Source organism: Triticum dicoccoides, chromosome 5B, assembly GCF_002162155.2.
Source record: "Triticum dicoccoides isolate Atlit2015 ecotype Zavitan chromosome 5B, WEW_v2.0, whole genome shotgun sequence".
NCBI classification, from domain to species: Eukaryota; Viridiplantae; Streptophyta; class Magnoliopsida; order Poales; family Poaceae; genus Triticum; species Triticum dicoccoides.
Window position 1 is genome coordinate 721,447,871 of NC_041389.1, and position 13,079 is coordinate 721,460,949.

General features: G+C 47.1%; 1 protein-coding gene across 1 annotated transcript; it reads left to right on the forward strand.

Moving 5' to 3' along the window:
* Positions 1 to 224: 224 nt before the first annotated feature.
* LOC119312994 (probable cytokinin riboside 5'-monophosphate phosphoribohydrolase LOGL5) lies at positions 225 to 1,317 on the forward strand. Its single transcript, XM_037588795.1, has one exon. It carries the CDS (start codon positions 326 to 328, stop codon positions 1,076 to 1,078), a length of 753 nt encoding a protein of 250 aa, XP_037444692.1. The 5' UTR covers positions 225 to 325; the 3' UTR covers positions 1,079 to 1,317.
* Positions 1,318 to 13,079: the final 11,762 nt, after the last annotated feature.

Below are 13,079 nucleotides of genomic sequence, written 5' to 3' on the forward strand. Positions count from 1 at the left end.
GAAGCCACGAGAGGAGATCGCCCAGAATCTTCTCTCCAGCCAACAATAGCTAATACCCACATCTTAATTAGCAACAAATTGCTAATCAAAATCAACTATAGTAGATGAAGATTAATGGATAATTATTATATAGTCCCTATCCAAGCAGCTAGGAGGAGGAAGAAGACCAAGACCAACGCAACACAACTCAACACAACAGTAGGCTATATATACGTGCCCACACCGGCCGGGCTACCTCTCATCCCCCTTCCGGCCGGCACATACATAAACTCGCCCATCTAGATTCTCTACCACCGTTGATCGACCGAGAGACAGACAGACAGACATGGAGCAGCAGGAGGAGGCACCGACGTCGACGACGATGACGGTGTCGCTGGCCACGTCGCCCAAGCCGGCGCCGGCGAGCAACGGCAGCAAGAAGCAGCTGCCGTCGCGGTTCCGCCGGGTGTGCGTCTTCTGCGGGAGCAGCCCGGGGAGGAAGCCGGCGTACCAGCTGGCCGCCGTGCAGCTCGGGCAGCAGCTGGTGGAGCGCGGCATCGACCTCGTGTACGGCGGCGGCAGCGTGGGGCTGATGGGCCTGGTGTCCCGCGCCGTGCACGGCGGCGGCGGGCGCGTCACGGGCGTCGTGCCCCGGTCAGTGCTCCCGCGCGAGCTCATCGGCGAGACGCCCGGCGGCGAGGAGGTGAAGGCCGTGTCCGGCATGCACCAGCGCAAGGCCGAGATGGCCCGCCGCGCCGACGCCTTCGTGGCGCTCCCCGGCGGCTACGGCACGCTGGAGGAGCTGCTGGAGGTCATCACCTGGGCGCAGCTCGGCATCCACGACAAGCCCGTGGGCCTGCTGAACGTGGAGGGGTACTACGACTCGCTGCTGGACTTCATCGACAGGGCGGTGGACGAGGGGTTCGTGTCGCCGGCGGCAAGGCGCATCATCGTCGCGGCGCCCACGCCCGGCGAGCTGCTGGCGGCGCTGGAGGAGTACGCGCCGGCGCACCAGGACGCATCCGCCATCAAGCTCAGCTGGGAGTCGTCGGTGGACACCATGGCGTGCTCGCCGCCCAGGCCGGACATCTCGCGCTAGCCGGCCGGCGGCCGGATCAACTCACCACCACCAACCACCAACCCAAGATTAGTTGACAAACACGCACATATCAGACTCTAGATTATATATCCATTACCATCCAACCAAACATAGATATTCATCATCCGTATACATATACTCTGTAAATACTTTAGATATCTTGGATTAATGAATTAGATACCATATCATTCTGTGGCCCGTATGGTTGAATGTATGCAAATACTCTATGTTCTTGTGCTTGTGCATGGCTGACTTTCATTCTACTTGTGATGTTTATGCATCTTCTGTTCCCATTTCTGGGGAGAGAAGCCCATTTCCATTTGGGGTTTGATATGATTCGGATCCACAGCAGCAGCGGCAACATGATTGATCGATTGATTGCACTGCAAAAAAGATAGATAGATGGATGAGAGGAGGATTGATGATGGATGTGGCGTCCCCAACCATCGGAAAAGTTGGGAAGGGGACAAGTGAGGTCGATCCATTCATGTCCATGTCCATCTGTCCTCTCTTTCCCTCCGCAATTTGCATCCTAGCTGCATGGGTGTGCGTGTGTGAGGTCGCCAATTCAGGCACGTGGATGCACTACCATGGAACCAGCACTAGTGGCCGGGACCTGGTGCTGTGGAGGATAGGCCGGCAGTAACCAACCAAGTACTATGCACAACCAACACAATAGACAAAGAATGATTGACAATGCTCACTACTCAAGTCACCCTCACCAATTCTTCTCATCAATTATCCTCCTTGTGGCTAGCTAACAAGCCCCCACCCCCCCTCTCAGGTCACCAAATAAGTTTTTTCAGGTCTCCGAAATTGGGAGGCCCACAATCCCCACCTAAAATAAAATATCTGCATTTCAAGTCACTGGTTGAAGCCTACTGACGCCACCCAAGCTGCGCGGCGCGGCCGATACGAATGTCGTCGTCGTGCACCGATCCGGTAACTCTGAAGTTCCGACACCACATCTGAGTTGCGACACTAGATGAGGAACGAGAGAGGCGGGAGGAAAAAACATGATGAAAATTGAACCATGTGTCATAAGAAAATAGTGGCTGAGTAATGGAGACAACTACTTGAGTCGGAGGCATTTTCTAGGCTCTGGGAAACGGGAGGTGGCCCCCGTTTAGCCTTTAGGGGCTCTGAAATGGGGGCTATTGCTAGAGAGGCTAATATAATTGCATGTTTCAACATGAGTTAGTACAATTCGCCTTCAATTCAAGAGCCCTAATAAAACTTGATTAAATTTGGAAAAGGTTCAAATTGGTACCCCTCCTTAGGTGGTGTCGTTCGGTCTAACACCGGTGACACACACACAGTGGCGGAGTGTGAACCAAATATTAGAGAGGGCCAAAGTAAGTGTATGATATGAACAAGCCTAGGGTGATTAGGGACGTTGGAGAATTAGTAGAGCGATCAACATAAATCTTTCCCCTGGGAGGGGGGGGGGGGGTCTCGTCTACGTTCCGCCATGGCGCGCGCGCGCACACACACACACACACACACACACACACATCTTCATAGTAAGCGAGGATAGGGAGCAATCATAGGAATTACTATATATAGAAGACATGTAAACAACATGACTTATCGTTCGAGTAGGAATATCTCTTTGTTTTCCTCCTCGATCCCCTCTTTTCAATATGAAGAAGCATTTGAAATAGATGTGTGCTATAGAACGTCTCCTGAAAATCAGAAGGGCCCGATGGATGACATGGTCGTCCACTGGGTCCGGCTCCACCGAACGTGCGTTAATTAAACATTTTACATTGACCTTTTCTTTATATGAGTTACGGCGCCCTGGGTTTCACTATCATCGTCAAAGATAAATGGAACAGAAGTCCAACACCTAACACACATCCCACTCACCCAAGACAAACATTTTTACAGAGTTACTACAGTGCGTTTGATCATGATTCTAGTACGTGTGGCGCGCAGTCCCTGTTTCCTCCCAAGAGGCAAGATGGGCCAAGCCTCCTTTATGCGATGCGATGCGATGCGATGATACCTTTCAGCTTTTGGATAAGAATCGTCCGACAGAGAATTGAATTGAATATACGTAGGGTGCAAAAGAAGCTCACAGGTTGATTAGGGCACAAGTAAACGGACCGAGTTCATCATCTCTGTGTTGGGAAATTGGTGCTTCATTTCCCACTGGTGACATCAAGTCAAAACAGTTGGCAACAAGTTAGTGCAACTACTGATCGATGTTGACCTATCCATCCATTACAATGTATACTTTAATCTAGCTAGCTAGCAAGGACCGATTTCTTTGCTGAAATTTTGGTGCAACGTATGAATAGGAGTCTATGATCGTCAACATGCATACTCCCTCCGTCCGAAAAAGCTTGTCCCCCTCAAATGGATGTGTCTAGCACCAAGTTAGTGCTAGATACATCCATTTAAGAGGCAAGTTTGGGACAAGTTTTTTCGGACGGAGGGCTGAAATGGACAACCCTCCATGGTTATAAATTTAGCTAGGTAACTTGTACCAGCTCATTTTCCGCAGAGCTGGTCAAGCAAGAAACCACGAGCGCCGGGTATACTTATACACTACTAATAATGCTCTGAACAAATTAGGGTAGCTAAACTAATGGTCAACACGTACGCGCGTATATCCTGCTGAACCAATAGCTGGACAACACGTAGGTGTGTTGGTACCATGGAGTCAATGCTCTACATCAGCCAGCTGGATCATAATCAGTGCTGTTTGAGTTGGCTACTTATGTTAATATCTGTTGACATGATCGGCCAGGCACGTGTCGTCATCACGTTTATATTCATATGGGAGTGCACATTCGCATTCACATGATTGAAAATAGAGTAATGCTACACGTACAAACGAGTTACAAGGTTTTACAAAAAGAGTTAATTTGATTGGTCAATAGATGAGGAGGCGGCCCACCCCCTTTGAAGATTTTCAAGGGCAAGTTTGTAATTGGTTAGTAGATGAAAAAAAATCCTAGTCAACATGTAATTGCGTGTAACTCTTTGTATGTTTAGCATTATTATTGAAAATATATTCATACGCGCATTATCCACCTCGACCCGCTCGTCGCCCCCGAGCTCTCAGCCGCAAGCTCCCATCACCCTGGCCTTCCTCCGCAATGCAAGCAAGTGCGTCAGACCTATATATTTCTTGTGCGGTAACTCTGCTTCGGCCTAGTTTATGACTGCATCTTTCTCGCCCAACGTGACTATAGGCCCCTAGTCTATGTGCATGCCGCGGCTGTTTCGCCTAGGCCATGTCTTCTCTCGTGCATGCCAGTTTAAATCTAAAACTTGTTTCATAGTGATAATTAAATCTAGATATCGTTGGAGCTGCTGTTGTACTATATATGAAGGGTAGTTACTATTCAGTTTCCTTTCCATGGATCGACATAATGTGCCCTTTGGATCCCGAGGGCACATTTTTTCTCGTGGGGCACCGAAATTCTCGGTTACCATGGTAACCGCGAAATCCCGGAAAAATTTCGGACGAAATTTGAATTTGATTTTTGAATTTAATTTATTTTTATGTTTTATAAATTAGATCTGGACTCAATTCCTTCAGCATCCACCGTATGGCGTGTTGGTTAGGTCGTATATGTGCTTTTCTTTGCCTAGAGGTTGCTAGATCGAATCCCTCGAGCGCCGTTTATTTTTACAACATATGCTTTTTATCGTAAAAAAAAGCAAAAAGGACAACTACGACACTCGAACCCAAGATCTCAGGTAATTTAACCAGCTACCCCATGCTAACCAGTACGCTATAGTGACTGCACGATCTCTTTAAGCTCCTAACGTATCTAACATAACTATGAGATTTTAAATTCAAAAAAATCGAAAAATTCATAAAAAATCGCTCGGGGCATACGTTTCTCGTGGGGCGGCGAGAAACACGGTTACCGGGCGGTAACCGAATTTACCGCCCGGTACCCAAAACCATGGATATAGTACTAATTCTTGATTCTTGATGCGATGGAATCATGTTGGATTGCCTCTCCCTCTCTAACAACAGCATCTAGCCACAAATACATACAGGTGACATTTGGTCCATCCATCAATCCATGTTGCTCTGCCCCTTAGTCGTCTCTGTCTCTCGAAAGAGAGAGGAAATTATTTAGCCAAGTTTTTAGATTGCGTAGGCCACTAGTAGCCAGCTTGTTGCATTATTGAGCTGATTAATCCCACTAGCTACCAAGAGTGGTACGGAATGGAATCTTTGACGATGTATTAGTACATCTAAGTAAATTAAGCTATGGTGCCTTGCTATCCTACCGAACTTCTTTGGTTACTTTCGGACAGATGATTGACAACACATCACGCATCCCGCAACAGCAAAATCAAAACTATTTATCTGGCAACGCACATTGTTTTCATTATTGCCATGGACGATGTCGCTAAGCGTCCACCAAATACTGACTGATTTCTCAATGCAAATGGGACATCTGATCTTGCTTCCATCACCTAATATCGCGCCGTAACGATTAATTTTTTTTTACAATCAAGCGCTCCTTTAGTTGGTGTTTCACGTCTTCTTTGTAGCATGAATAACTTCTTTATGCTAATTAAGTTAGTTGTCTCCCTCAACAAATATAACTTTTTTTTTTTGCGGGAACTCAACACGACGTATGTTGATGTAACATTTGTGAAAGAGCTTAACTTAATTTTTCTTACTTGATTGATGTCAATTAATGTAGACGTGCTTGCACACTCACCACTAACATAAGAACCTCATAATTATGCTTCTAAGCATGTATACATACATACGTTTGTAACTGACAGAGAACAATGCTTTGTCTACACAATTTGCCAAAAGGGGTGGCAAAACTTGTTTAGCATGCATGATCAAGGATTACTTAATTCATATTCTTTTTAGCAGATTGTATAATGAAGAATAGCAGGAGGGAAACCGCGTAGTTTGACCCGATTCCTTCTAAACACTCTAGAAAGACAAGAGTGAGATCATAGCTTGCATCGATTGGATAGGGAGGTCCAAGACAGTGGAATATACACTAGGAACCCATGGGAGGACGACATGTGTCCGATGATTATAGTTGTATATGCTACTAGTCAGCCAAGTCAGCCAAATAATTGAGTAGGAATAGAATGCCCCCCTACACGCTGCAACTCCTCTCCCAATCGACATAGCCAGCTGCAGTTTTCCTTCTTTTCTTTTCTTCTTTCTACTAACAGTTTGGTATGTCGGATAGCAGTAGCAGTATCTTATATGTTTGAGAGAGAGAGAGAAGAGAGAGAGAGAGGTCACTTAATGTTATGGCGCTGCTAGAAGGAGGGCGCGAGAGGGCTGGCCGGGGGCCTTTTTGCCCACGGCCGGGCAAGAGGGAAGGGATTTCCTTCTTAATTCTTGCTTGATTAGATTGATACATCTCCTTTCTTTATATAGAGAGGTTTACTTGACTCCCAAGCAAGACTTACTTGATCCCTAAGCAAGCGACCCTTATCTCTAATTAACCCTAAGACTAATGGGCCCATTAGGCCCATTACGTACTCTAACACTACATCCCACCTGGACATGCAGCTTGTCCTTGAGCTGCAGCCTAACCAACTTATAACCATGACTCGACGCAACACAAACCTAACATCTAAAAACGAGCCTTTTACATCTCGGCTTGTTTTATTATTCTCAACCTAAAATGGACTGAGACGTTTTATTTTGGACCCTTTAACAAAATGTGGACACCATCCGCACGTCGGACGTGCACGTGTACAGCCACCTGGATCCCATGGACACCACCTGGACCAAAGGAGTGCATGTGTATGGCCACCTGGAAGTGGTCGCAAGAGCGACCAGCAGAGGCGCCCTCGCGGTGGTCGGTGGCGGAAAGCAGTGGTGCTACGCGGTGCGCTCCTGTCGGTGACACCCTGCCTTCTCCCCGCCGGATGGCTGTTGATCTGCACCGCACAGGGAAGAGTGTAGGGCTTGCGATTGAGAATGACGAGGAGGGGTGCGGCCCCCCAACCGCCGATGTCGCAGACTTTGAGGTCGCTGCCCGCGGGGAAAACAACGTGCCAGCCGCCCATGGGGGAAAACGCATGCCCAAGATCCCCGACACAGCGGACGAGATCGAGGTCTTTTGCGCAGCGAAGGGCAACTTGGAGGAGCGGCTGCTGCAGACCACGCATCTCCCACACACGCCGACGCGCTAGGAGGCCGCGCGCAGCAGCCTGCAGCCTCACCGCCGCCGACACGTGGCGGGTAGCAATCCAAGACGGAAGCGGTGACGGCGACGGCAGGGACTTGATCTGCTGGATGTGGACGCCCTGGGATGGCGGCGGCACTGATGGGAACGAGGTAATCGCACTCCCGTCGCACTCCCGTCGTAGGGCATCCCATACTGGGCGGCGGAGCTGACCAGCGGTGGCTGCTGCAGCTGCAACGGCTGCTGCGTCGGAGCACCGGGCGCGGCGGAGGCCGCCAGGAGTGGCGGCTGCCACTGCAGCCAGGGCTGGGCGGTGGTGGTGATGGATGGCAGCTGCAGCGGCCTGGCGAGCACGGCGAAGGCCGCCTGGTGCGGCAGCTGCCATGGCAGCCACGGCGGCGCGGGGGTGGCGATGGTCGGCGCAACCGGGTGCGGCCCGTAGGACCCGGCCAAGAACAGGTGGATCTCCTGGACCGCCTGGGTTAGGTCCCGCAGCACCCCGGACACCTCCTCCCAGGTGAGGACGGCGGGGGCGGGCGCGACAGAGGATCCCGGCGCGGGCAGGAGCGGGGCGACAGTCGTGATGGTCGCGGGAGGCGACAAGGTGACCGGCAGCGGAAGAGACGGGCTTGGCAACGGTGAAGACATGATCGAACCGAAGCTAGCTGATACCAAATTGTAATGGCGCTGCTAGAAGGAGGGCGCGAGAGGGCTGACCGGGGGCCTTTTTGCCCACGGCCGGGCAAGAGGGAAGGGATTTCCTTCTTAATTCTTACTTGATTAGATTGATACATCTCCTCTCTTTATATAGAGAGGTTTACTTGACTCCCAAGCAAGACTTACTTGACCCCTAAGCAAGCGATCCTTATCTCTAATTAACCCTAAGACTAATGGGCCCATTAGGCCCATTACGTACTCTAACACTTAATTAGCCAAGATTTTAGGTCCAGATTCTTTTGGCAAGGAGATGGTGAAAAGAAAAAATACCGGCTGACCAAATGGAGCGTGGTTTGTAGGCCGAAAGACCAAGGTGGCCTTGGAATTCATGACCTGCAGGTCAAGAATGAGGCCCTACTTAGTAAATGGTTGTTCAAACTTCTTACTGAGGATGGTGTTTGGCAAACCATGTTGCGCAACAAGTATCTAGGCCAAAAGGCGGTGTCTCAGGCATATTGGAAACCTGGCGACTCACACTTTTGGGCTGGCCTAATGGCGGCAAAGAAACAACTCTTTCGCTTTGGGTCTTTCGCGATAAAGGACGGGTCGGAGATTCGTTTCTGGGAAGACATCTGGCTAGGCAATGCCAGTCTCCGAGAACAATATCCAGCCTTGTACAACATTGCTCGCGATAAGAACAATACTATTGCGCAGGTGCTCAGCTCATCCCCGCCGAATATTTCATTCAGGCGGGATTTGGTTGGCGCTCGACTTATGTCATGGCATAATCTCTTATCCCGTCTAGATCTGATTGACCTGACGCAAGGCCGTGTTGTGTTTCGCTGGAACCTTACTACATCGGGGTCTTTCACGGTAGACTCTATGTATCATGCGCTCACGCATTTTGAGGTACCGAAGAGCAATAACAAAAAAATCTAGAAGGCAAAGATTCCACTAAAAGTTAAAATATTCATGTGGTATCTTCGTAGAGGTGTTGTGCTAACCAAAGACAACCTTGCACGACGCAACTGGCCAGGAAGTAAGAAGTGTTGTTTTTGTACTCATAACGAGACAATCAAACACCTCTTTTTTCAATGCAAGTTTGTGCGTTCTACGTGGTCGGTCATCCAAATAGCGTCAAATTTGTATCCGCCCACAAGTGTTGCCAATATTTTTGGTCATTGGTTGGACGGTATTTCAAATAGGTTCAAAACGCTAATAAGGGTGGGAGCGTACGCCTTACTATGGTCGCTTTGGCTATGTAGAAACGATTTGGTTTTTAATGACAAAAATGCTTCTCCTTTGCAGGTTATTTTCCGTTGTACGCACTCGCTTCGTATGTGGTCTATGCTACAACGTGCGGAGTACCAACCGCTATTCAAGACGGTGTGTACGCGATTGGAGCAGGTGGCTATGGAGTTTTTTACCCAACATGGATGGCAGCATAATCTCCGCATCGATCCACCAACCGTTTCGACATAGGCATAGTGTCGGTCTATAGGACTCTACTCTTGCCAAATTGTCATTTTTTTTCTTGTCAGATTTTTGATGTTTGGCTGTGTGCATCCTAGTTATGCAGAGGCCGGGTCATACTCTAAATGCTTTGTATCGCTTGATGCTACATTTTGAGATAATAAAAGTGCCCTTTATCGAAAAATTAGCCAAGATTTTCTTTATGCACTAGGATCCACATCTGCTTGACTAGCCATACATTGTACACCAGGACAAGACATTCAAGGCTGGCTTGAGGTCGACCTTTCTTGTTTGGTTAATTAATCCATCTAATCACTAGAAAGCCTAGTGTGGAAAATATTTAGCACCTAATGGGTCTATAATACTTGGTGTCAGCATTATTTGATCTTTTTTAGAACGGGCCTTCACAATCAAACAAAACATCCATCCTCACGAAGGAGTCCACCAATCCACTATCCTTCTCTAACGCCGACCCGATGGTGGGAGAGGGGGGGGGGTCTAAGATCTCAATTGTTGGGTGTGTGGTTAGTTCTTGAATGGTTAGAGTATATGACCTCATGGCGTTGCTTCGATGATGCGGCGATAGGGGTGGTGCTAGGCATAATGTTGTTCTGGCTCCAACCTCATAGAGGTCGACCCTTTTGGTGATCAGGTGCTAATGAGCTTTGGTGTCTACACGCTATCATGTTTGGCTTTTTGGATCTGGTGGTTTCGAGGCGGCTCTGCTATCCCATATGTGTGTTGATGTAGGCAAAGCTTTCAGTTCCGCTAGTCCATGACCGGTGAGCTTCACCTGCGACTTAGTCTTTTCTCACCACATAGTCCCACCATTCAACGGGACCTACTATGGTGATTCAGCCTTATACTCTACATGTCAGTGCAATCAATTCATTGGCCAATCTTCTGGTTTTCACTAGACCATGGTGGATATTTCAACTAGACTTCTTTTCAAAAAGAATAAACCGAAAACTAAGCAGTTGAGGGGGAAAGGGAATAGTTAGTTGGCCCATGTCATGGATTTAATGGTATGATCCACGAGCTGACATATATAGTTGAGCACAAGTCGAAAGGTGGGGACCTCCTGTGAGCGTCGGCCACCTTAGAACCTTCATTGTACTATACATAAACGCATGTCTATGTACAATTTTCCAGCTACCCCATGTTCATCCCTAGAAAAACTGTAGGTGGATTTTTATTTTCTAAAAGAGGGGAACGCCCTCGGCCTATGCATCAAGTGATCCACATAGCCTTACCAACTGTAGGTGGATGTGTAGATTTGTTTTAGAAAATGTGGATGTGTAGATATGTTATTGTTCATTCGTTGTTGTTTCTTGCACTGGTCAACCATGACAGCTACTCCGTCAAGCTCAGCTGGGAGTAGGGATGGCAACGGGTACCCATTACTGACGTACCCTGCGGGTAAACACCCTATTAGGGTATGGGTACAGAACAAAAAGTTACCCATGGGTATATAAATAGGGAAATCTCAAACCCATCGGGTAGAGCGGGTACGGTATTGGATCATATAACCCATACCCACATACACATGTACCCTTATAGAATCAAACAAGTATGGGCAGATTACCTCTACCCTTTGTCATGAGTTTGTGAACTTAAAATGTATGACTATGTGCTATATTGTTTATGATTATGTGTTGATGTTTTGATGTGCTGTTGTGTACAAGAAAGTTTTGATGTTTATGTTGGTGTTTATGATGTGTTAATATTTATAAGTATGTATTGATGTTATTATGGGTTGCTCTTTATAAATTATGATTATACGTTGTTGTTTATGATTATGTGCTGCTCAAATTGATGTTATATATGCAAACATGGGTATTTTTACCTACGGGTACCCACTAATCCTGACGGATGATGGTTATGGGAAAAATTGTATCCACTAGCGGGTATGGGTACATGTGATGGGTATGACTAAATGAGATGGGTAAGGGTATGGCTTGGCTACTCCCGCAACCAAACCATGTGGGTGCCATCCCTAGCTGGGAGTTGTCGTGGACACCATGACCTGCTCTCCACCCAAGCCAGACATATCATGCTAGCTAGCCTCAACTACCCAATTAAGATTGACATACATATACATTAGATTATATATTCATCCAACCAAACATACAGTATACATACTGATACCATGTAATTTTTGTGGATATATATTACTCCCTCTGACCCATAATAATAGGTGTCGCTGTTTTTAACTAACTGAGGAAAGGTAGTTCTAAACTGCGATACTTATTATGGATCGGAGGAAGTACTTATTATATCTGGGATTTACTAATCAATCGATGATTATTCTGCGACTTGTATATGAATGTGTGTGTTCTTGGCTAATTTGGCTTGTGCTAGCATGTGGTTTCTTTTCTTCCCATTTCTGGGGAGAGATGTTGATTTCCATTTTGGTTGGCAACCACATGTATGTTCATCTGTTGAATGAATGATTGCATTGAGAAAAGTTTGGATTGATGATGGATGTGGCCCTCCCAACAGTCAGAAAAGGTGGATACATTCAGTTATTCGTTCATATCCCTGTCTCTCTACACTAGCTAAAACTTGCAGCTTAGCCGTGTGCATTTGTTTGAGCATGTGGCATGTCCTGTTCACGCACGTGGAGGCAATGACACTAATGGGTAGTGGCTGGGGACCTGGTGGTGTTGTGGAATATGGATAGGCACCAACCAACCAACCAAGTACTATCCAATCCAACCAACACAACAGATTGGCATACATGGAAAGATTGAATGACTCACAATGCTCACTACTGAAGTCACCCTCAGGAATTCTGCTTATCCCATTTTATCCTGCCCTAATATACTTGCACTTCTCATTCTGAAGTTTTAGTTTAGTAAACATATTTTAGATTGAAGATTTCAAAACATCGGATACGTTTGGTGCAACATCGCCATTCTTTTCCTACGTTTTCGACTGTCGGTTCTTGGTGTCGATGGTCAACTCTCAACTCCCACCCACCCCTGCCATTTTAAATTTGTAAACAACTTTGCACAATTTTTTCACGTCGGTTTTAGCGCGGCTGTCTCCCCCGCCCCCACCCCACATTTTAGGGGAATATGTTTTTGGCATTTCTCTGATGTCGTCTTTCTAATCTCACATCCTACCAAATGACGTCATCGCACATCAGTCTGCTGCCTTTGGGCTCCCACAATAGATGAGCGGGTAGTGAACTGGTGGGGGGGGGGGGTAAAAAAGTCACTAGCGAGTGGGTCCCATGGGTTCATAAAAACTAGAGGCAAAGAAATGAGGACTATTGTTGGAGTTGGAGGCATTTTCGCGGGAGGGTGAGGGGCGGGGGATTAGGTAATCGGAGTTAACCTCCAATTAGCATTTAGGGGCTCAGGGAATGTGTTAGGGGCTCAGAAATAGGGAGTTTTTTTATTGCTGGGATGATGATGATACATGTGCTTTTGTCTTGAATTACTACAATCTTCCTCGATTCAAAACTCGTGGCAAAAGAATTGGAATTTTCTTTAAGCGAAATGAAAAAGAACTTGAACATTTTGGACATGAATTCATTTGAGGAACACTCAAATTGCTAACATCTCCATAAGTGGCATAGCTCAGTCTAACATGGATGACACACACATATATTCCTAGTAAACGGGGATCTGGGACAGTAGGTGGAATTATTATATAAAGAAGATTTGTAAACTGTTTGAGTAGGAATATTTTTTCCTTCTTCTTCTGTCATCTCAACA